At 47.0% G+C, this 24,935-nt stretch overlaps 1 protein-coding gene across 5 annotated transcripts in view; it reads left to right on the forward strand.

The window, feature by feature from the left end:
- The window catches only part of PLS3 (plastin 3), a 52,123-nt gene that overhangs the window by 22,126 nt on the left and 5,062 nt on the right, over positions 1-24,935 (forward strand). For 3 of the 5 annotated variants that reach the window (XM_040614378.1, XM_040614375.1, XM_040614377.1), the window contains exons 2-11: positions 7,746-7,832; positions 15,383-15,546; positions 17,802-17,931; positions 18,399-18,531; positions 19,821-19,902; positions 20,614-20,779; positions 21,945-22,087; positions 23,412-23,438; positions 23,551-23,646; positions 24,125-24,320. In XM_040614378.1, the coding sequence (XP_040470312.1) occupies positions 7,766-7,832; positions 15,383-15,546; positions 17,802-17,931; positions 18,399-18,531; positions 19,821-19,902; positions 20,614-20,779; positions 21,945-22,087; positions 23,412-23,438; positions 23,551-23,646; positions 24,125-24,320 (1,204 nt within the window). In that variant the 5' untranslated portion in view covers positions 7,746-7,765. Of the gene's footprint in view, positions 1-5,901; positions 5,909-7,745; positions 7,833-15,382; positions 15,547-17,801; positions 17,932-18,398; positions 18,532-19,820; positions 19,903-20,613; positions 20,780-21,944; positions 22,088-23,411; positions 23,439-23,550; positions 23,647-24,124; positions 24,321-24,935 lie in introns of all 5 variants that reach the window. The other 2 variants (XM_040614376.1, XM_040614379.1) reach the window with 2 other exon arrangements.

Consider the following 24,935-nt stretch of genomic DNA (forward strand, 5'->3'; position numbering starts at 1 on the left):
TTGTCCAGCTCGCCAGGGATCGGCACCGTCACGCCGGGTGTTTGGCTTGCAGGAGCATGTTTGCTGGCATTGAATAAGCAGTGACTGTACCGTGATTTAATTCAGGGATCGGGTTGATTCCCCTGCCTGGGCGGGAGGGAAGTTTAACAGACTGAGTAACGCTTCTTGCTTTATCGTGGCATATTGAATATCAGTCGTGTTACCTGCCCAGCAAAGGCGCTACCTGAGAGCGGAGGCTGGGGGGTGGAGATGGGTCTGGGCTGTGTGGCCGCGACTCCCTTCAGCCTTGGAGGGGCTTTATCCAGCTGCTGGGGGTCAGGGTACAGGCTGAGGTCTGCAGCTCACCTTCATAAGGAACTGCGCTCCTTTTGGGCTGAATATTGGGAAATCGAGAGACACATGCTTAAGGCACGTTGAGGGTAACCTGCAGGTCTCAGCAAGCAGGTCCTGATCGCTTCTGGGGAAGGAAATTAGCACTGATTCAGCTTTGTAATCCTCATCCCCCTTGCTTATGCAGGTGGTAAACCTGTTAGCTTTCCTGCCATATAATCACAGGCTCATTTCGGTTGGAAAAGACCTTTAAGATCATCAAGTCCAACCATGACCTAACACTGTCAAGTCCACCACTAAACCATGTCCCTAAGTGCCACATCTACTTGCCTTTTAAACACCTCCAGGGGTGGTGACTCAACCACTTCCCTGGGCAGCCTGTTCCAGTGCTTGACAACTCTTTTGGTGAAGTTTTTCCTAACATCCAATCTAAACCTCCCCAGCACAGCTTCAGGCTGTTATGACATTTATGATGGGAGTCTCAGAGCCTGGCCTGGCTGCACCCCAGCAAGCCTCCATGGCTGTGCAGGGGAGTCAGAGGCATGTGAATTGTCTGATGGCTCAGCAATTGTTTTTAATAAGGATTTAAGCCGATTGAAGTTATGAATAAGGTTCTGTCTTGAAGGGAGAGAAAACACTGACAGTATGCAAAAAGTGAAGGATCAGGTTGTCCAGGCTGTCCGTGGATGTTGGGGCGGTGGTTAAAGTCTACACAGAAGGCATAGGAAAACTGTTTTGCTGCAGTTGTTCCTGTACCATTGGAGTGACCCTGTCTCTGTGCAGCCCAGATCCCTGCTGGGCACCTACCCAAGCTCAGAAAACTCTCTGACATTGTTCTGAGCATGTCTAGCTAGGAGAAACTGGGGTTTTAACCTGGACCTGCTGGAGGAAGTTGCATGTCCAGAGGTGGATACCCATAGACACATGCCTCCAAATCCAGAGACAGCCCCTGGCAAGCCAAGTGCAGTGACTAACTCCAGCATTGTGTCTGCTCCTGATGGATTTGACAGATTTTTTTTTCCTCCTCAGCAGTGGTGAGTTGCGTAACAACAGGAACGAAGTCTTACAGGCTGCTCCCAGGTGAAAATAAGTGTAGCAGGGAGCCTGTTTCTCCCAGCATGACAGTTTCAGGGATTTGAAAGGATATAAAGCAAAACCTGATAATGGGACTTTTGCTGATTTAGGGATGCTTCAAACACAGCAGCCGGAGGTAATCTTTACATGGGATTGGAAGAAGTGAGCCATAAGGTGCCTGTGCAGTGGGAATTGCTGCCTGCGGTCCTCTGCCCCTTTCCCCACGATGCAGCAAGTGGCTGTGTATCAGCTAGTGGGCTACACAGCCAGCATGGACAAATCAAAGTGTGTACTCTGTGTGTTCTGGATGCACTGTGTGGAAAGGTAATAGCTTGAGGAAGCTGGAAAACTGGGTGGTGGGAGGTAATCAATTCAAACGGCAAGACAAGCTTAAAGAAATTCAGTATTTGGTGCTGTGCATGGACAAGGAAAGCTGGATTAATAGTGAAATAAAGCTGGGTTTGGGTGATGGCTTTGCAGGTGTTGCAGCCCAGTGCTGATCAATAATTAAAAGCATTACAGACCTTGACAGCAGAGCTGTACTTTTGTTGGTGTTGAGCCTGATGTGCGTGGGGCTGGAAAAGCTTGGTTGAAGGGAAGAGCAACAGGTGAGAGATGCAGCTACTCGGCTGAGTCTGGCACCACAAGGAAGCACCTGATCAAAGCTTCGTGTGCTTCTTTCCTCCTGAGGCAGGGGAAACAGCTGAGTCAAGAGGAACACCTCCATGTTTTGCGTGCATGCAAAGTGCATTCGTGCAAAGAGCAACAGCAAAGTAATTTCTGGGGACGGTGGTTTGTAGCAGTGTCATGCTGTTGATAAGGTGTTACACACCGCAGCAGTGCGGTCTCTGGGATGCAGTAGCATCTCCTTATCACTGCTCTTACCAGGTTGACACCTATTCTTTTGTGGAAATATGAAAGTGTGACAAAGGTCTGGTTTCAGCCTGTGCCTCTGACCTATGACTGCCTGGAAGATAATCACCAAATCTATTTAATTGCCAAGGTTTATGTGCTTCCAGCAGCCTGGTGTTTGCTATTAACCGCATGTAACAAGTGGGTGCTGTCTTGGAGGAATTTGATGAACAAAACAGTGTTTGAAACACAGAGATTATGAGCAGGAGAGGATGGATTGCATGATAGGATTTCATTTACAGGTCATCATCAGTCCCTAAACTTCCCCGTCTCCCCCCAGAGTGGCAGTAAATATTTATGTTGGTGGACTCATCAGACCAATTCTGTGCGCCGCAAGCTTTCACTCACTTCTGTTGCTGTCAAGTTTGAAGATGATGTCTGCAAACCCTAAAGGCTTTGTTTGGACTGGACCAGAAAAAGGAGCCGGGAGAGCTGATGGGTGTGACTGACGATGGATTGAGGGGGGGAGCAGGGTGTGTGTGTGCCCCCTCCTGCCTGCAAGTATTTCCAATTGCAGCATGAGCCTAGGGCTGGCTGGTGCTGATGGAAGAGGGTTCCTGCAGTGTCAGGAGATGCCTGCAGCATCCCAATTACCTGGGGGAAGGGATGCAAAGAAAACTCAGGTGTTCAGCCCTCACCAGTGACTCGCTTTGCCCTGGGCTGGCCCAGCAGCTCTGGAGCTTGCATAGCTGTGGACCCCCCCAGAGGGGGTCTGTGAGGCAGTGGGGTGGGGTGCTGGCAGCAGAGGGCTCGGAAAGACTTTATGGTGACCAAGATTCGCACATCTTGCAAAAGCGTTGGGGGATGCATGGGGAGAGGGAAGCAGGGGACTGCGGATGGCCACCCTGTTCTGTGATGAGGCTCTTGGCAGCCCTACCTCTGTGGGACAGGGAGGAAGAGGAAGATGAGGTGAGCCACAGAGAGCCTGGGGGCCGGATCCTGCCTCAGCTGAATCACCAGGATGAGGCAGGCGCTGTGTCGGTGCTGTGCCGCATGCCCGGCGGCTCTGGCCCTTGCTGTGGGTTGTGGGGGGACCGAGTGCCCGGCTGCCTGACGCGTTATTCCTAAAGCAAGGCTGATATGCGCCGGGTTAGCGGTCAGGGAGATGCAGGTTTTGCAGTATTTTTAATTAGCTAATGCTGACTGACTCGCCTTCCCCTGTCTGGAGCCTTTGTCACGACAAGGTAGCAAAACCACAGGTTCCTCTGAAAAGGGGAATACGTACGTGGTGAGTCACTGCTCCCGACCGGGCCTGGCCCGCTCTTTTTTTTTTTTTTTAAATCGAATGGAAAAAGGAGATATTAATACCTTTTTGTTGACACTTTAATGTGCCTCTGCATTTGCCTGTTTGAGTAAACAAAATGATGCTGTTCATCAGTCAGTTGTACAGATATTAAACGGGGTGGGTCTGGGAGTGAACGGAGCAGCTCGGTTTTCAGGCTAACGCGGAGCTGCTAAGAAAGCAAATTCTTCCATTTGGATCAGCAGCAAATTCCAGCTCTGTTTCTGTTGGAAATGTTCAAGTGGCTGTCGGGAAATATTTGGTTGCCATGTGCTTTCAAAATTGAATTAATCCTGCAGCATTCAAGGGGATGTGCAGATGCCTGAATGCCCCCCCTCCATTTTCCACCGATCTTCTGTGCAGGATGCAGCTTCCAGGGCTTCCCGTCTTGGGGACTTTTTCTTTGGGCTTGAGTGTTTTTAAGTTACTGTTTGGGCAGTTAATCCACCCAAAAGTCCTGGCTAGCTTCTGGCACTTGCACTGGAAGTGCTGAGCGCTGGTGACAGTCCCCCTGCAATGGTGTGGCTGCAGGTGGCTTACAGCTGTTAAAACACACGAGCTGGGGCAGCTTTATTTGACCTGCCTGCATTGCAGTTCTGTCTGGAGAGCAAATAAACTAACCCTGATTCAGTGACTACAGCGTGTTTAGAAGCTATAAAACTTGTTTGCACAGAAACTTTATACAGCCCCTCTCTGGGAAGGGAGTTGATATTTGAAAACCTGAGATGCCCTGGAAGCAGCTCTGATCTGCAGCACAAAGTGAAGCCTTCAGAGGACAGAAACGGGCTGCTCTGGCTGCCAGCCGCTCTCCTCTGTGAAGCTGCTTTTGTGCATCCCTGTGTTACAGAGCTGCCTTTGCTTTCCCTCTGCAGGGTGAGGGATGAAGGCAGGAGCAAGAGGGATCTGGAGCAGGAATTGCTTCCATATACACTCTGTTTATTTGCACACTGGCCGACAGACGATCTGTTACCAGAGTGTAAAATGGGTGTGGGATCGCTAAGTTCAATTCTGTCTCCTCTTTTTCCCCTTGTTCTCTCTTCCTCTCTCTAAACCGGCTCTTGAAGTGTGAGGTTGTCTCTGGCTGTCATTGCCTGCCCTGGCAGAGGCTTTGCTGGCGGTAGAAGGGAATGTGATGTGGTGAGGCGTGAGCAGCGTGGTGCTGTGTCCCCGCAGGGCTTCGAGTGAGGCAACTGATGTGTGATCCCTATGCCAGTGTGATAAAAGGACTTTTTATGTCTCTGAAGACAAAGCCTCTTGTTTAAAAATGCAACTGAATGAAAAAAAAACCCACAATTCTGAATGCCCTAGACTCGGCTATTAAAAACAAACAACCCCCCCACACACACACAACAAAAAACTGAAAAGCTCCCCTGCCCCCCAGCCCAGTGTGCCAATATTGGTGCAATAGCTCTTCGCAGCAGCAGAACTCCGTCAGACTGCTTTGGGAGCTTAGCAGTGGCTGTCAACTTGTAACTGTGTGGCCCACTAACCTTTTCATCTACTGTTTTGTTCTGTCCTAGCATACTTCCCCCCTCCCAGACAGTTATAACAAGGTCAGGTGTCTGCTTTTTCTGTGTTGGTTCAGATTCTCCCTCTCTCCTCTCAAGCACACGAGAAGGAAGGAGCGGTGTGAAAACAGAGAGGGAAACCTGTTCTGTAGGCTCACTGACGGAGCAGAACAGCATAGGGGCTGGAAGTGAAAAGTTTTTCTGAATGAGGATCCACACAAACAGGGCATATCCAGAGCGTGCTAGTTCCCTGATAAAGTCAAACAGAGCACCTTTTGAATATCTCTTTGCTTATGGTGCTTGTTTTGGTGTTAAAGGTGTCAGAGGTAGTCAGCAGCAAATTAAATTCCAACGAAGTCATTAAATAATGATGCTTTTGGAAATCCCTTTTTAAGGGAAATCATCATAGTTTGAGAATGAATTTGTGCACGTGAGGATTGGGAAGGTGGCAGAACTTGTAAAGGAGGATTGGCTGAATTTTTAAGTCTCCTAGCTCGGCCTCTCCTGCCTGGCAGGTCATGCCACCTGCCTGCCTGTGTACCCACGAGTGTCTCCATTTCTGATAGCGTTCCCAAGTGTGTCTCTGCCAGTCGTGAAATCCACCTCCTGCAGCATGCACCAAGCTTGCTCAGAGCTGGTTTCTTGCTGAGCAAGTCCTTTATCCCCTGGAAAGAACAGCCACGCTTGGTGGTGCTGAGGCTTGGGCTGCTGGGGCAGCCGTGCGAGTGCTGCAGGGAAAGGGCTGTGTCGGGGACGGGGACAGGTGCCGGGCTGGCAGACTGGACATCCAGCAAGACGGGCAGTGCTGCACAGCACTCCTGCATCTTGCAAGGACCTGCAGAGTAGTATTTTCTTGGTCAATTAGCTTAACCTGTAATCTGTGAAACAGTATAAAAAATTTACTATGGTGCCTTTTTTTCCTCCTCTGTCAGTCTGATGCAGCCTTGCGATTCTTCTCCCTGCCACATTCTTGCAGTATAAGCCCAATGATGAAGTTAGTTGTCTTGCTGGTGGTGGCTTTTACTGACTGTTAAATATCTTGTCGTGTCTGTTGACAGCTCTGCAGATGCTGGGAGGTCGGGTCTGATGTGCTTTCCTTCTTGTCTCTGCAGTGATGCAACTTCTTGTTGACTTTCTCTGCTGCTAGCACCTGTCTGAGCTGCTTTCCCAGGCTGCCACACCTGCCCATCGCTCTCATCTCTAACGACTTAGTTCTTTCTAGACAAAGTGTTACAGAAAATGAATATTTACAGCTACAGGCAAACTTGCGTTCTTAAGCTAACAAGTGCTTGTGGAGGCAGCTGGGAGCCTCAGACAAAAGAGGCTGGCGAATGGGCACACAGGCATTTGTGAAACTGAGCCTCTTGTTGCTTGAGCGCTCAGGATCCTGCCTTGTGACAGCCTGTAAACCTGAACTCACCCCTCATCCTTTTGCTTACAGAGGTGGAGGCAGCTGTTCCCATAGGCAGAGGAGGAACCTTTTATTTCTCAACTTACAGCGACTGTAGCTGACAAGTGGGAGCTGGAAACTGTAGGATGCAAAACTCGTTTGAAGTTGCACCGAGCCTGCCCAGATCCCCATTTTTAAAGACCCTGAGCGAGAGCTGGCATGTGTGCTAGAATGTTCTCCGTGCCTGCACATGGTTCGTGCACGGGGATCGCCCTGTTAGCATCGTTCCATCAGTCGTTGATCTCTTTTGATCGTGTTAGCCAAAGAGCCAACAGGGCATCTGATGCTGCTGTCACGCATGTCGTGGGAAGGGGACGTAGGCAGGTCACTGGTCTTTTCCCATCCTTATGGTGGGTGATACCTCCTGTCCAGCCCGGCCGGGTGGCACTTAATCAGTGCTTGGAAAGGAGGATGGTAGCAGATGGGTGTAGGAACTGTATGCTTCATCCTCTCTGTTTCTTAAACCCCAAGCAGATCTGATCAAAGCAGAGATTCTGCGTGCTCTGGGGTTGAGTGTGGCTGATGCCTGCTGTTCCGCGCTTGCTTGCGGTGTTCCTGCCGTGCCGTGCTCGGGAGGGTGGCGGGGGTCAGCGGCAGAGCAAACAGCCTGTTGCTTACATAGTTTGAGAGACTGACTCTGGGGAAGTAGGCAGGTGTTTATTCAAACCGCTTTCTTGTAGTAAAGCAGACTATTTCCTTTTAGCAAACAGTATCAGGCACACGACTTTGTGCAAAGAGACCTTTTTCAGGTACTGTTTAGAATCTATTATTTGGGTTCGGTAGCTGTGTGCTCTTGTGGAACGGGCAGGCAAGAACCTTCAGTATCGCTTGCATGAATATTTTAACTCTGGATTCTGATTTTGTTCAAAGTTATGGAAAATACCTGGAGAATGTGAGCTTTTCTGACCTACAGAACGCACCAGCAGCAGGTATCTTAATGTGTGCAGAACAACATAGCCCATAAAATAGATACACAGAGTTAAATAATAAAAAATCCCATTAGCTTTGTTGACTTGTTAAGGAGTGCATTTCCCATCTTCTGAGTTTCACATGTCTTTTTTCTTAGTGGAAAGATAAATGTGGCTTGAAGAACTGTGGTGACCTTGGTACTGATTGTTGCTATACTAGTGTTCAAAATGGCATGGGTTTGAATGCAGCCTGGTTTCACACAGTGTCTTTCTCTCTTCAGGTACTCCCTAAATTCATGAGATGGCCAACACTATGCAAATCTCCAAAGATGAGCTGGAGGAACTCAAGGAGGCCTTTGCCAAAATTGGTAAGTCACAGTGGGGAGACCTTGCTCCTATCTGCTGTACGTTTGTTATGGCTTTATCCCACCTCTGTCAGCAGTGCTGCCAGCGGGATGTGGGCAGTCTGGTGCTTTTGTGATCCTCCCTCCATGCCGAGGGGTCCCTTGGCAGCCTTGTTGCTTCTGGCTTGTCATTTCCAGGCAGGGAGCACAAAGGGAGGGACGTGGGCAGTCTGGCTGTCGGTGAGCACTGGCAGATAGCTTTGCCCTGTTGCTCCAGGGTGGGCTTTGCCTGGTTCTTCATGGCAGAAGAAATATCCAAAGTAGTATTGCATTACTTTGGCCCAGGCAGCACTTCAAGGCTTGCACAGTGCTTGGGTCTGATCACGTTGGGTTTTGGCAGACTGGCTGAGCCATGCAGATGGCAAATGTAGGTGCTACACTTCTGGTTTGTGCAGGCACATTTGAAGCACTGCGTTTGGTGATCTTGTAGGCAAAAACTAGGTGGTGTCTGTTTACTGGGCCATTATGGAGCAACTTGTGGTGATAATAAAATGCGGGTTCAGTGTATGTGTATGTTCTTCTCTGGTTCTCATCTCCCTAACAGCCTGTGATGCTCGAGGAGTTGCACAGCCCAAGCTACTCCGCCTGCCTTCCAGCTTTCCCCCTGCCCTGGCATTGCAGAAGTCTCTGGCAGGCTGCTTCGGGCAGCTGAAATGGGCAGAAAACTGACATCATGGAGGAAATTGTTTTCTGCTGATATAGTTTCCTGATATGGTTTACTGAAGGATCAGAGAATCGTCAGGGAGGGGCGGGATGGGAGCTGGACCGCAGCAGTGTGGACTGAGGTCAGAGTATGCAGCTGGGGAACCACACCCGGGACTGGCACTGACTGGGAAGGAGTTGCACAAGTGATCAGAGCCAGTGTTTCGTTTTCCTAACTGGGTATTGGCATCGCCTGAGCACTGGTTATAAGGACAAATTGGTAGCTGCCTCACCTGTGTCAGGTAAATTGCCCTCTAGAGCAGGGTGGCTCTTAAAACTCCCACTTCCTCTGAATTTGCAATCTGTGGTGAGAAATACCGATTTCAAAGACAACTGATTCTCACGGAGCAGTATTCCCTGTTAGGACTTGAACCGAGTTACATTTTAGGTTCCCTCTCCTGTCTTGCTCTTCCCAAGACTTTTCCCAGCAGGTGGGAATGAGTTGCTGCAGAGGGAGATGAGTGACTATTGTGCTTCTTGCTGCCTATGTGCCTCTGAGTGCGAACCTTAATAAAGCTGGGATGCAGGCAGTCCATTCTGTTCTTGGATAAACTTATTAACCTGGCTGGAATGTGGTGGCTTTTTGTCATTAGTGTGGTGGGAAATGATTAAGATTAGGTTGGCTGGCTGCCTTTGCACTGGGCATATGGGGAGAAACCTCAGTCAAATCCTGGTTTGTTTCAGGAAACCAGCTCACCCTGCTCCAGGAGGTGGGTCCCTGTTTGGTTTTAAATTATAAAAGCAGCGTCAAAACTTAGCTATTATTGAGAAATGTGATAATTAGCCAGGACATACCCACAAGTGAGATGGGATCTGCTAGTCCTTTTCAGCTGCTTTCTGTTTTGTGTGCTTTAAGCGTGGTACAGCCCACAAGCATTGCTGTGGGACGTGCCTGTCAGGAGTGTCTTTAATGTTCTCATTCCTTTTATTCTTGCCTAAAGGAGCCATATTTGCCTTGGGAAATAGAACTGGTCACTAGCTGGGTGAGTGACTTTCACTAGAGATGACATTACAAGTTCTCAGTGAATGTGAAGAACAGTTGGACTAAGGCTGCTATTTCAAATGAAGCCTTTCTTTCATTTCCCAGCTATCTGAAGACTTGGAACACAGCTGAGAAGTATGGTTATAGCAAAGCTCAGCTGGCTGGCTTCTAGAATGTCATAAAGGAGGTGTGGAGAACAGGAGCCATCTCACAGGGTGGTTTCTGCTCACCAAGATGTGCCTTGCTCCAATGCAAAAATGGGCTTCCTGGACACCCGCTTCAACTCTAGCGTAGGGCACGTTGCTGTTCTGGATGTGTGGATTGATGGGACTTTAAAGATGTGTGTTTGACCAGCTTTTCTGTGTGCGGCTGGACCAGGTCAAGACATCTGGTGATGCTGGAAGGCAGTGAGGCATGTTACTACGTACTTTGTCACTGTTTGCCTTCCATGTCACTTGAAGGTATCTCCGCTCTCCTGGGAAGCTGGTGTGCTGTTCTCTGATAGCCATCCAAAGGGAAGAGTCCCATAAACTACCTACTGCTTACTAGAAGCAGTCCATGGGTGAGAAACCGTGGCTTAAGGTTAGCACTGAAGTCAGCTACAGCGCAGACAAGCAGCTCCCAGCCTCCTGCAATCAGGTATTTGTGTTGGAAGTGATCCAAGTGGTAAACAGCAGCGGGGAGAAAAAAAGCATTTTACCATCTTAAAAAAACACACCAAAGCACACCAAAACTAAGTAGGCCGTAAGACCTGTCTAGGCTTTGAACAACCTGCAGGTTAGGGGGAGAAGAGCAGGTTGCTCCACATCTTGGCTGATCCCTGAATTTGTTCTGTAGAACAGGTGTGTGTATGTACGTACTTGGCCAAACGGTGGCACTTCTTAGGGAGGCATGGCAGAACAAAATCTACAGACTTGCTCTGTTTATTTGTCTTCCTTCTCCCGGCTTCTAATAGCAAAGATAAGCATCTTTTCTGGAAACGCAAAGTACTTAAAAAATCCTAACCCAGCTGAACACTTTGTACGCTGCTGGAAGGTGGCAAAACAATGCTCTGAAATGTTAGCTTAAGGCAAATAGGGATCTGTGATCCTGCTTCAGTATGTCCTGCTGAGCATATATCCTTAAAAGGAAACGTGTGGGTTACTTTCCCCTCTTGCATCCTGTTATTTAAGCTATTTTAAGTACTTGTTGGGAGGAAGCTGAGCCAGAGCTTGAAGCAGCTTTTGGGTCTCGATTATTGCGGCTTTGCTGCGCCACCTGCGTATGGGCAGACGATAGTGCCGCGCGTCGCTGCCGTGACCTTTCCCAGGTTTGGTACGCTGGCGTGCATGCATCTTTCAGTAGAAATAGGAAACTTCAGATGTGCTGTAGTTTCCTTTCCATCGGGCAGGCTATAATGAATCCAGGCTGTAGCTTGTCTGTTAAAACAATTTTGCTTTCTTCCATTTAGTAATTCTGGGCCGTACGCCGAAGGATTTCATTTGGGATAGCTTCTATTTAGACAGCCTCTTCAGCTGTTGAATACCACTTCAGATTTTGTTAGAGAGGAATTTTAGACTACCTTCCTGAAGTCTGGCCCTGTTGCAGGACGTCCAGCAAGGCACCATATGGTGGGCCTGCAGTAATGCTAGAAATAATTACGGAACTTGCTGGTGATGCAAAGGCGACTAGTGGATTTTTTGTTTAATGTACTTTGTACATTTGACTGTGATGCCAGAGGGGGGAACAGAGCTGCCCTGTGGGATAGGGATCTCAGGCCTATTGGTCAGGTTTGCAGGGCTGAAGGCTTTTTGATATGTTAAGAGGAGAATGGGTCCATATTCTACCACGTAGTCAATTGCTAATTCGGGTTACTTGACTCTGCTACCAAGCCAAACCCACAGGCTAGCACATCCACCAGGTCTGAACACTTGCCTCTGCCCTTCTGTGGCCAAGAAGCTAAAGCTTGAAATGAGAGCATCTTTACTGCAAAACCGTGACTTGGTGTGGGGTCTTGCAGTTGAACTATCTGCAAGTTGGTTCTGTCTTGCTTGTAAATCCCACTCCCAAAGCCCCTTTAATCTATGAAATCAGTGAATATTTTTTTTTCCCCTCAGGATACTATGGAAGAGTAACTCTTACAGGTGGTTGTTTGGGATGTCGTTAAGAGTTGGAAGAACTCAGGTCCTGAGACCCCAGGGTTTTGAGTGAGTTAAGGTGCATTTAGTCAACAGTGTGTCTGTTCCCTTCACACTTGCTTACGTGCTGGCTGTCTGAGCCCAGTGCAGGTGCTGAGAGCCACTGGTGTGCAGCCCCTCCTGATGGGCAGCATCTTTCCTGGTGCCATGCTCCTGAATCACATGTGAGTGTGTGTTGCAGATGGTTCTTTGTTTTTTAACTTTTTTTTTTTTTTTCAGTGGCCAGAGGTAAATCTTTGAAATAGGAGCACCCAGAGGACTGGGAAGATGCTGCTTTGCAGGGGTGAACAAAACCCTCAAAATGGGCAGATGTTGACCCAGACTGCAGTAAATTCCTGATATCTGCCCTGCAGCCACATTTGATGCTTTCAGGCTGAGACTGAGGTCTGCTGAGCAAGTGTGAATGGACCAGACAATGGCCTTGGCCAACTCCTCAGCTGCATTTCAGTCACTGTTTTTAAATTGCAGGTTTTGTTCTGCAAGTAAACCAATATAAATGAAAGGCTAGGGATTAATTCCTTGAACTAGATTGTACCCTTAAAAGACATGCAGGGGCTTATATGTAGAACTGAGCTCTAAACAAGTTTAAGCACCCTTTTACCCATGCATTCTTCTGGTGTATTACAGGTGGGGACTTTGGAGCTCTGTTCCCTGCTGTCTAACCCAACAGGCTTCTGCCTCATAAATACCATATATTGTGTCTTTCACTTCTGAATAGGCTTAGACATGGCACATGCAAGCCTGGTTCAGAAACACTTCTGAATGCTGAAGCTAGACAAGTCAAGGGAAAAACCTTTTCCAAATCAAAATCACACCTGTGATCCTATCAAGGATAGAATATGTATTTTTAAGTCTTATTTTTCGCTGTCCTTTGCCTACTAACATTTGGGTAGATGTAAAACTTAATTTTTTAGGTGGCGGATTGATTGGAAGAAGTGATGAACAGGTGTTTCTGGATTTACCTGCTTAATTTGGCAGCACGGCAAAGGATTGTGGTCGGTTCAGTCAGGCACAGGCTGAAGCAATGGGAGTTGGCTGTAGGTGCGCTGAGGGTGGAAGCAAAGTTTTGTTTCAGGTCCACAGGCCCCGGAGATTAGCAAATCCCTTCTTGTCTGATTGTCTTCACTGGCTGTGAGGCAGGGGAAAGATGCATATTATAGACTTAGATTTAGTAATAAAACTGTAACAGAAGAAGCTGTGATTTATTTAGAGGGGAAATAGTTTGCTGATGACATCTCAGGCTGGACCGTTTAATAAAGCTTGCCTTTGTAAGCTTATATTTTTTTGGAATAAAATTCTGAAATTGAAGGCCAGACAACAGCCTGTTGCTATCATTAATCATTGGCTCAAGCCACATTATTTCATCAGCATTATTGTAAACACTGACATTTCATAAAATAGTTTAATGTTTTTATTAATCCACTGGAATTGATGCTTTTCCGTAGTCTGAGACCTAGGGGCTGCAGTGTAGGAGGGAGTACAGGTTTGCTTTGTGTTACTTTGGATGTTGGCCACTAAGCATCTGAATTTCACTTTCTTGCTAACTTATAAAAATAATTTTAAAATCACATATGGATCTGGAAAATGAGGAAAGCTGGAGTGGTGGTACAGGCATGCTGATTATTGAAACGTTGCTGTGAAATAAAACCATAAGAACCACCAATGACACCTCCTTAAAAGTAAATTGACTTTCAGAATCTGCTAAACAAAACAAACAACCAAACCCAACACTTCAGAGCTATCCTGATTGTTGTTTGTGGTGGTTTTTTTGTTTTTTTGTTTGGTTTTTTTTTTCTTGACAGTATCTCCCTTTAAGCATAAATACTGGCCCCAGTGGCTGTGGTATGGGATTCCCTTTTGGACAAAACCAAATACTGGGGCTGGCACAGGTCTGGGGAGCGAGCAGCTGCCTGCAGTCTGTGAGGGTGTTTGGGCAGCAGAAGCTGTTGCTTGAGTAGAATTTAATTCTATGGCCTTAGGGAGAAGCTGCTGCTTTACAAATAGCAGAAAAATCCCCCCGTGTGGGATGTGAGCAGAATGTGGCTGTGCAGAGCCGAGCGGGGCCAGGTGCCTTGCAGCATGGTGGGGTTTTGGCAGCCGGTGGTGGCGAGCTGCACTCGGCAGGGCACCATCACGGCACCACGACGCTTTGGAGGTTGGGGAGAAGGAGACGGAGCTGCTTGCATGCAGACACTGCTCTCGTTTAGCCTTAAAGGGCTCAGCTGATGCCTTCAGCACAGGCACTGTGTCAACTTCGCAGAGCCTGTGGTTGGACGACAATTGCAGGAGACTGCCACATCTCCAGCTCCTCAGCCCACCCAGGTATTCCCCACCAGCAGCAGCAATCCAGGGCTGGCGCATCCCCACAGCACCAACCCTGGGGACGAGATGGCAGCTGAAGGCACTGAATTAACTTCCCTGGGCTGTCTGTGTGACTTGCCTGCAGCAAAAGGATTTTAACATCGCCGCTGAGCCGGTAATAGCCCAACGTGTCCTGAATCCCTGTCTCCAAACGTGCTGGAGGTTCATGCTTACGTCTTGGGATGTGAATCTGGGCCGTCTCACTGCTTCATATTCTCTGGCTGCTTGTGGACCCGGCTCTGCTGAAGCCTGGGTACCTGCTGTGCTGTGAAGGACAGCACCTGCTCGTCCTGGTTAGCCCGAGGGAAGGGACATCTGACCCAGGATTGTGGTGGCAGCAAAACCTCGCTTGCCTGAAGAAAACCTGGGGCTGCTGGATTAGCCCTGTGCAGTCAATAATGTGATGACATCCCCAAAGGGTTTGTGATCTGTTGATGCGAAAAGGTCCAGATTCACACCAGATTCTTGTTTTCTCCCTTCCCAAATCTAGTAGGTGACAACATCTCACAATGCATGCGGTGCTGTTGCAGCGTGAAGGTTGACTGTCAAAGCAAATGTCTTTGCAGAGCATACTTGGGCAGCATGAAAACATCTGGCTGCAGTCTTCTGTCAGCAATAAAGGGATGAAATCATTATCAGCATGATAGAAAAATATAAATGCAGAGCTAGCTTAGTGTTTTCAGTTCAGAAAGTAGGAAGTGCTGTGTTTCATTACTGTCTATTTTTAACATGCAAAGCCAGCTGCAGTTAGATGTAAAAAGAAATGCTGCAGAGATCTTTTATGAAAATGCATATGCTCTGTTAAACTTTTACACCAGCCTTGGTGATGTGTGCCAAGAGCCCCCCTGGTCAGCTCTGCTTCGAAGCTGCTCTTGCCCAAAGCCATAGAGATCTGGTGGCTTGTGCTGGGTCCCTCTCTGAGGATGTACCGTGTGTAGTTACCACGTGCCTTTGATTTTGCTGTATTCTTGGTAGTGTCCGTTGAACAGGGCACAGCTTGGGCTCGGTATTCTTTGGTGTGGGCATCCTGCTGTGTGGCAGTGTCCTGCACGGATCTTGCTTTCAGCAAAGACAAATGCTCTGCACAAGGTGGTTCCGAAAACGCTGTGCAGCGATGGGCCACCCTAAGAGAATCCTCTTTACCTCCGTGTGTTGCAGTTGGCCCCAGGGTGCAGGCTGCTTTCTCTAAAGCACTTTTGAGCATGGGGCTGTGTTTCTGCCCTGCTGTCTGGGGCTGCTCCTGCCAGGGTCCTAACACATTTCTAAAACCTTCTGCCCTTTCTTTTTTTCAGACCTCAACAGCAATGGGTTCATCTGTGACTACGAGTTGCACGAGCTCTTCAAGGAAGCCAACTTGCCTCTGCCTGGGTACAAAGTGAGAGAGATCATCCAGAAACTCATGATTGACAGTGACAAGAATAAAGATGGGAAGATTAGTTTTGAAGAGTTTGTCTATGTAAGTGGTATTTCTGTATTTCCAGTGGCCTGGGGGAGCTGTTTTGCACAATATTAAGGAAGGGGGGGTAGAAGAGGTTGAACCTGGCTTCTCTGCTGCTTACCCTTCCTAGTGTTCTTTCTACAAACTGATCGGTTTGAGAACTTACCATGTAAAAATCAGTTCTTTGTACAGATCTCTGCATATGATGAGCCTTTTGTGCTGTCACTGCCAGCCTTTAGATTTGGACAGAGGAAACATATGTTGGTTTTTAAACAAAACCCAAACAGAATCCACATGCTTTTCCTATATGAAAACTTTTGTTGAAGACTGAAAGACCGTTTCCACACAAGGAAAAAAGACTTCCAGTTCTCCGTGCTTACGGTATTGACTGGAAGCTACTCAGTTTTTCCAGGCGCATAGGTGAATGCTTGTTTCCCCAGCAAAGCAGTATAATTTCCTTTCTGTTTTTTCCAGTCTAATGGGCCTACAAATATTTGCTAAAGACCTGAGAGGGCATTTCAAGACACAATTGGATTTTAGTCCTAGATGCTGATCTAGGAAAATTCAGATACATTTGTTGCCTTAAAAGGGAAGAACAGGAATAAGGAGACAAGAGAATCTGGAAGATGGGTCTAACCTTCAGCTTTTTTCTGTGGAAATAGGTCAGAAGTTTTAAATTTTTATCTATTTTTACAAAAGCACAATGCTTCTGGGATATTGGTTAAATATCTATCCCTTCATCCTTTTTATACTCGGATGGCTGAATGCTGAAAGAGTAATACAAGTATGTGCAGCACATTGAGGGAGCTGTTTTCATGTCAACTATTTTTCTTGATATTTCTTAATTTATCTTCTCCTTCTGTTCCTTAATTGTTTTCAGACCCTCTGAACTTTTGTGTTCGGAGTCAACTAGTAAGTCGGAGTTTGTTTGCAGTTTGTGAACACTTGCATGCTGGGTGCATGTTTCAGCTGTTGGTTTGAGCTGGTCCATAACTCTAACTTTGCACTAGGAAGGAAGAAATAAATCTCTTCTGTTCACGTTTGGATGGTACCAATGAGCTAGCAAACATGAAATGTCTTAGAGGCATATAAGCTATACAGTAGAAGCAATGGTTAGCTGTAGGACTTTTACAAACAGAACTGTTGCTGTTCTCTAACTCAGCAAACTGAAAAATAAACAAACCTGTATTAAAATCCTTGTTTTAAAACTAACCGACTAGAAAACCCAAAACTTTTGGGCCCTTGAGTCTTTACTCGGCTCTACCCCATCACTGGGGTCATCAAAACCTCTGTATGCCATCAGGGGATGATTTAACTGCACAGCATCATCGTCTTGACTTGCCCCCTTCCCTGTGGTTAAGGGATGGGCTGGCCCTGCGGTGACACCTCTGCAGCCAGGTAGGCAAGTCCCCTCCTCCTTTTAACAGAAGCACTTTGTTCTGCTTTACAGTGCTGTTTCGTTTGCCGCCTTCTGGGTAGTGTTGAGAGAACCTGCGTATGCTTAATTTGTGTTTTCAGCGTGACTGAAACTAAGTTGGTTGAGTTTTGAGGGAGTTACAGTAGGCTGTCAAACCGTTGGGTGTATTATTTCCTAATAGTTGCTCAGTTCTGTAGGACCTCAGGGCTTCTGATAGTAACATACAACCCGTGCAAGTTGCACATACAATCTTTCTGTGCAAAAGCAACTCTACTGCCCTCAAGTGTGAGGGTATTTTGCCAGTTAGCCCAAGTCTGCTGTTGGGGCAGGGGCATCCTTGCCTGGAGCGCTTGTGGTCACACGTTATTGCAGATTTGACTGTTACGCGCTGAAAGAGAATTGTTTCTTGGGTTGTGGACAAGGTCTTTTGTGTGAACTGAAGTCGTGGTTACACGAGCATCTGGCTTACACAGAAAGGTTAAAATTGCACAACAGCTTTCTCAGTTTTGATCCTGCGGAAACTGCTGCATGTGTACCTGCTCTTAGACTGCCAAGATTTCACGGTTTTTCTCGTGGTCTTTTGAAATCTACTTGAAAAGGTAAATGGATGCGAGGTACTTAATGCCTAATGCTTCTGTTTCAATAGGCACTTGCAATACGTGTTTCAGAGAGCGGGACGACTCTCTGCCCACTATCCATATTAAATTTAATACCACTACACCCTTGCTGGGCACTTCACATTTGCTGGTTTTACTACAAAGTTTGCTTTAAAGCCAAGAGGAAATAGCCGCTTCTGCGGTCCTTTCAGTTTACGAAGACAAGTTTTGCTTGTCTAACAGAGCGCTTTAAATTGTAGATTTTCCAAGAAGTGAAAAGCAGCGATATCGCTAAAACGTTCAGAAAAGCAATTAACAGGAAGGAAGGCATCTGCGCCATCGGGGGCACCTCGGAGCTCTCCAGCGAGGGGACGCAGCACTCCTACTCAGGTAGCGCTTTGCCTTTCAGCTCCTCCCGGGTGAGTGGGGGCTGTGCGCCACAAACTACATTTCTGCTGCCCTGCCATGTGCTGTACTTTCGTGCTCCGATAGCTGAGTGATCTCGTGTCAAGGTGAGAGCAGAGCAGAATCAGGGGGTAAATGCAAGCTGAGGAACGTGTGTGCTTATCGGTTTTGTTAACTGTGCTTGCTGGTGAAGCGCTTGTGTCACGCTTGAACGTAGCGAAGTTGTTGAGGAAAGAGTAAATAACAGGAGTATTCAGGTAATTGGAAGTGAAAGGTCTATTTCTTTAAGCTTTGTGTGACTAATACAATAGCGTGGTAATGATAGCTGCTTTTTTTCCTTGGGTTATTGTACACTGAGTCTTTTGGGAAAATCTTTGCTATGTTATGAAAAATTATTATATTTTTTTTAATACGATTCGTAAATTGTATTAAATTTACAATTGTCATCTTAGAGGAGGAAAAATATGCCTTTGTAAACTGGATAAACAAAGCCCTGGAAAATGATCCCGACTGTAGGCACGTTATTCCAATGAATCCAAATACAGATGACCTGTTCAAAGCTGTGGGAGATGGGATTGTGCTATGGTAAGTCATGATGGTTCCTGAATTTTAAAAAATGAACAAAATAACTTTCTGAAAAATGTAGTTAGGGGAATTTTCATCCTATTTTAGGCTGGGTTTTGTGACTAGTGTGTGTGCATAATGTTTTGCACACATAAAAAGTGGCTCAGTCACTCAGGCTTTCATTGACATTGCATGATGCTTCAGCTTTGATATCGGCTTCACAACCTGGTATTTTTGTCTCATGTTTTTGTTTGGGCTTGACCCTGAGTTTACTGAAGGGGACAAAGGTGCCTTGCAGGAGCAGAAGTGGTCCTGCTGCAAACTCAACCTGATGCTAGGTAGCTTGTGGGAGGGCAGATGAGTTAAACAGCCCATTTTCTTGGATGTTTAGACAGACAGTAACCTCTGTGGGAATGTTAATGACCTTATGAATTAACCCAAAAATGGATTTTCTGGGAATCTTCTTATTGCTTTTGGTAATAGCTGCACTAAGTCGGTAAAGCAACTTTTTTTGCTGCATGCTGAAAACAGAAGGCATCCAGGACTGCTAAACACCAGTCGCCTTCTGTGTATGGGGTTTCTTGTGTTTTGGTTTGTTTTTTAAATGTATGCAAATTAATATAGTGAGAAGTAAAGTGGATCAGCCTGGAATTTCAGTTACTCTGTATCAATACGCAGAAGATTTTTAGTGGGCTGCCCATTGCCTTTCATTTATTTTTAGTTTGTGATATTATATTTTGTTTCCCCAGTTTCAAGTAATTCATGTGTTCAGGTGAAGACTGAAGTGTGTAGGAAGTAGTTCATAATATAAAGTAAAAACTTGCCGTGTTTTCTGTTGACTAAGAATTCATTGTGCTTTTGTGCCCGCCCCCCCCCCCCCCCCCCCCCCGAGCTCTCAGAGTTTTTTGGGGCAGTTTTTTCTTGCCAGCGGTAGTACACCTTTACAAGAGAAGGAAGCACATTGTCCTACTAGAATCTGCAGTGGATGTCAGCAGAGCAATGAGTCTTCACTAGTTCAGTGACTGCGCTGTGAATAATTCATGTGCTCTTTTTGCTCCAGAAGCTGAGATCAGTAGTGGCCAGTAACATGTTTAAGGTTTCAGGCTTAGCTATTAGTTACAAATACAGTCTTGATAACGTAAATATTAACTTCTGATTTACACTTATGCAATGTTGATTTTTTTAAAAATAAACACGCAAAACCAAACAGGCGAAAGGAAATGTACTGTGGTGAGTGTTGTCATGCTGCATTGAGTTATGCTGAGACTACATACTAAATGTTGTTGAAATATTGGTTTTCCTCCCACCAGCAAAATGATCAATCTTTCTGTTCCGGACACGATTGATGAAAGAGCAATTAACAAGAAGAAACTCACCCCATTCATAATTCAGGTATGCTACTGTGTCTACTGTATCTATACTGTATGTACTTCAGCTATATTACTGTATCTTTTTTTGAAACTCCTATTCAGATAGCATGAATGAAACCAGCATGGGGGCTCGAGGCACTATTTTAGAACTCTGGAAAGGAGCGAGTTTTATAACTTGCATTTAATTGTTAAAGGCAATTTTGTGCTGTGCATAATTGACAGCGCTGCGGGTACAGTTCAAAAGAGAGAAATGCTAATTTAATGACAGAATGGGTAAAATGGCTGAAATGCTGTCCTCACCTGATACTGCTGCATTGATTACACACAGCGCTGTCTTTTTACAACAATACGGTTATTGGCATTGGCTATCTATGAATCATTCCATAGTACGATGGGTCGTTTTTGAGAGGATGCCTGTGCGCGCGTACGCGTATAATTTAACGCTTCTCAAGCCTTATTCTTGTTGATGCCACTAGATGCGTCTAACTCAGAGGCTGAAACTAAATACCAGAGGCTGAAATTAAACCCTGGTGCCTAGTTCAGATCTTGCTGATTCAGCCTGCTGCCACCACAGCTCTGTTCAAACTTCAGCTGCAGAGTGGCCGGGAGCATTTCCTCCGAGCTGCTGCTTTTGGAGCAAGGACGAGGGGGAGATCTCCGCTCCGCTGGGGCTGGATGAACGGCAAAGCAGCATCTCCCCTGGCTGTGTCTCACTTGGCTGTGCTGTTCACAGGAGAACCTGAACCTGGCGTTGAATTCTGCATCTGCCATCGGGTGTCATGTTGTCAATATTGGCGCAGAGGACTTGAGGGAAGGGAAACCCCACCTGGTCCTTGGACTTCTCTGGCAGATCATTAAGATTGGCTTGTTCGCCGACATCGAGCTCAGCAGAAATGAAGGTAAATGAAAGTATAAGTTATTCCTTCTAAAGTATGAACACCACATTGCTTGCACAGTCATCTCCAGCCCCATCGCTGCCTCTTCCCTCCCCTTCTCTCTGCTGAAAGAGGGGGTATTCACCTTCGAGTTCACCGGGGCGCGTAGCGAGCAGAGTGCTGTCCAGCCTGTTTATGGCTGCCAAGCAGGTTCGGGCGGGTGGGTTGTGCCACCCTGGTAACGTGTGTCAGCCTTGGAGAGCCGGCTGAACACTGCTCCGCGAGTCAGGATGCATCTTGGCACAAGCCTTACTACCGTGCAAATGAGCCCGTTGCTTTGTGCTGCCGGGGGCCAGGCCAGCTCTCCCGGTGTGCTTCAGCCAGAGGCACCTGGCACTGTTGGGAGGTGGCAAAAGCTGCTTCCATCCTTTTGGGATTATAGACAACTGCACGTCTTCCTCGGGACGGGGGGAAGTGGAGGGCTTTTGGCTTTTTGGGAATGTGTTTGCAATGACTTGATTGTCCTAAAATCCTCCTTGCTGCCCTCTGTGGTGCAGCTGAGCTCTCACCTCACCCTTGGCGGTGGGAAAGTGGTGCTGCAGCTCTCCCCCTGTGCTCAGCTGCTCCTGCACAACAGCCTAAAAAATTCAAAATTATTCAAATCCAAGATCTCTGTTATTGCTGCTTGGGCTATCGGAGCACCCAGGTGGATGGAGGGACATCACTGTCTTTTATTTAAACTTTCCCAGTTGTGAAGCGGTAACATTGTTTGGCGTGGATTGAAAATTCATGGCAAGGGAAGGACTGGCCAGCTGAAGGGTGCTTATCTTCGATTCTCTGGCCTTTTTTTAACAGTGTGTATGAAATCGCTTAGCAGCGCTTTTCCATTGAGCTAGAAGTAATTTACATTTAGCTTACTGTCATCAGCTTAAAAGACTGCATGTACAATCCAGAAAATTTTTTTTATACAAGAAAATACTTTTTATGCACAGTTTTCTAGGTCATTCACACTCTTCTTTGTGTAACAACCAACTTGGAAAACTCTACTAATACCCAGATTATTTTGACTTAATGAGTAGTTGGTATTGTCCCCTGTCTCATCCTGAAATGTTGCTGCAGGTCTAGTTCTGGCTTGCAGGTTTGCCTCTTGAAAACTCCTTTTTTCCCCTCACAAGCATTTTTCTTCTAGCACTGGCTGCCTTACTTCGTGATGGTGAAACTCTGGAGGACCTTATGAAACTATCCCCAGAAGAGCTGCTCCTAAGATGGGCCAACTTCCACTTGGAAAACGCAGGCTGGCACAAAATCAATAACTTCAGCTCAGATATCAAGGTACCGAGAGCTCTCCTGACCCGCGTGTGCCTGGGGAGATGCTGCCAGCCTGCCCGGGCTGTGTTTGCATGTGTAAATGAGGCCCTTCTGCAGATGGGACCTTCCTTAACCTTAACACAGAGTGGGCTTAACGGGGGTTTTATGGATTATATTTTTATTTAAGGTTAAGTTACATTTAAGGTACCGCAGTGCTGTTCTCTTTTGCCATGAGGTGGAGCCAGTGTTGAACTGTCGAAGCATTTTACGTGTTTTAATCGAGTGTGCTATTACTCATGTATTTTCGAACGTTTTTAGTCCATCTTTTCTGATGGAAACAATTTTTCAAGGCCATTCAGCCTGCAGGGTGAAACGCTTTAACTGCATCCCTGGAGAGCGTGACTTCCCCACAGTCTCGGCGGGTGATGGCATTTCATCCAAAATGTCATGGGCTGAGGAGAGGAAGGGAAACAAGACCCTTTATTCTCTACACTGGGCTGAGTAGAAATGGGGGTGAGGAGTCTTACGGCTATTTTGGAGATGTGAGGGGGTGGCTCCCTTCTCTCGGCACTAGTGAGAAAGGGATGGCAGTGGCTCCTGGTCAGCGTGGGGTTTTAGGACACTGCTCTCAGCAGGTTTCTGCAGCTCATTCACATGGGCAGCAGTTTTGAGGAGGAGAAAGAGGACTGAAATAGATTCCAGGTTAAAGGGCTATTAGAGGTAGAAAAAGACATTTGATAACGGAGGTGCATGGGGAGCTCAGAGCTCCCCTGTGTGTGTGCGTGCCTGTGCACACTCACGTGGTCACTCTTATTTCCAACTTCAAAATTGCTTACAGCTTTGCTGATAGCTGTTGGATTCTCTGGTGCCACCATAGGCTGCCAGGATATGCTGAGGTCCTTAGCGCTGAGGACTGGAAGGACTTGTAGTTGGTGAATGATTTCTGCAGCTGTTTTCTGCTCCTAGTTCATGACCATCCCTGGCCTCTCTCCTTTAAGCTGTTCTAGCTAGCGGGCAGGCACAGGAGAAAACATTCAGGCTTCTTATAATCAGCTTTTTGCCTGGACTTTGTCTTTGCTGAGCCCTTGTTGCTGTAGCAGTAGAAATGGCTACTTGTTCAGGGATTTGGGCTGCCTTGGGGCACCTGGCCGTGGGGGCCATGAGAGCGAGCAGCATGCGGCCATTGCCGCCTCCAGCATTGGAGAGGAGGCTGTGGCACCAGAGCTTGCAGCAAAGGCAGCCTTCAAACAGTTAAAGCCCAGAATTTTCCTCTTAAATATTTCTAACCTTTTCCCTTTCTGTTTTCTTTTCTGCTGCCTGGATTTCTGCCATTACGTTCTCTTTTAAGCTTATGGATTTTGGTAATTCAGTAAAGGTACATAAGCCAGTTATGCACGGTGACTTGTTAAAGATGAGCATGAAACGAATTGTTATGGTGTATTCACCGCTGTGTGGGAGACCTGAGTTTTATTTGTCATCCATTTCAGGATTCCAGAGCTTATTTCCACCTTCTGAACCAAATTGCACCTAAAGGGCAGAAAGAAGGAGAGCCTCAGATTGATATTAACATGTCGGGTTTCAATGTAAGTATTCGGGCTGTCATGTCCTTGTGCTACAATTGTGAACTAGCTGTACCCTATAATTGCCTGATGACGTCTACGTAACCTGGTATCTTAATTCCTAGAGTGTGTAAAGTGTCAGTGGGCATGTGCACACCTCAGGTGTGTGCTAAATGAGCGGTGGTTGCAGGCCTGATCGTTACTGGCCAAATCATTTTTGCGTTCGCTCTATTCAGGACCTTTGGCTTCTGAACCACCAAGTTCAAAAAGCGTAAAGCATCTAAACTTGGAAAACACCATGCTAGGAAAAAATAGCAAGACAAACTGCGACGGTTACATCCACAGCAGCAGGAGTGAGCGTGCATGCTTCATCCCTTTGTGACTGATGCCTAAGGAAGGGGGTTAGAGTTGTGACATCGCCCCAGGTAGCAGTCAGCAGCTTCCCACCTGTTTTGTAGCCTGATCTCTTCCATGACAGCCGTTGTCCATTGCATCCCGGCAGGAGAAGGATGACTTGCGGAGAGCAGAGTACATGCTTCAGCAGGCAGATCGGCTTGGCTGCCGGCAGTTCGTCACGCCAGCTGATGTGGTCAGTGGCAATCCCAAACTGAACCTGGCTTTCGTTGCCAACCTGTTCAACAAGTACCCAGCACTTACCAAGCCTGAAAACCAGGACATCGACTGGACCCTACTGGAAGGTGATGGCCTTATCAGTCACAAAATTAGCAGGAGAGAAATGCCTAAAATAAATTCTTGTGTCACGACGCTGTGCCCAGCAGAGCTCTATCTGTTGAAGTAACACCTATAATTTGAGGCTTCGGTGCTGCAGTGGTGGTTTACTCATTTGGGGCGGATGAGAAGGGTACTTGACAGCCTGTTCAGTTGCTCTGAACCTGCAGGAGCCCTGCCAGCAGCCTGTCAGGCCCCTTGCCAGGGCTGGGAAGTGGGGTTTGCTATTCCCTGCGGTGGGCAGGAGCACCTCAGTAATGCAGCGAGACATTCGTGGGAGCACTGATTGTTGGCAGAACGGCGATTAGGGCTTTGGCTGCCTGCCCCCCACGTAGCAGTTAGCGAACACCTGTGTGATAAAGCTTCCTGCTACTTTTTCTTGCAAAAAATGAGGCACACCCTTCTGAAGCATGGAGGAATCAAATTGATACCCAAAACTCTAGTTATCAGGACAACTCTCTTCTATCGAAAAAACTATAATAGAAAAAATACTCTTTTTTTCTACTCAAACCTAGTGGATGAGCTATGCTGCTCAAAGCTCCCCGCATTGCAAGATGGAACTTTAAGATTGCAGAGATTTCATG

This window comes from Falco naumanni, chromosome 14, assembly GCF_017639655.2.
Source record: "Falco naumanni isolate bFalNau1 chromosome 14, bFalNau1.pat, whole genome shotgun sequence".
Taxonomy (NCBI): domain Eukaryota; kingdom Metazoa; phylum Chordata; class Aves; order Falconiformes; family Falconidae; genus Falco; species Falco naumanni.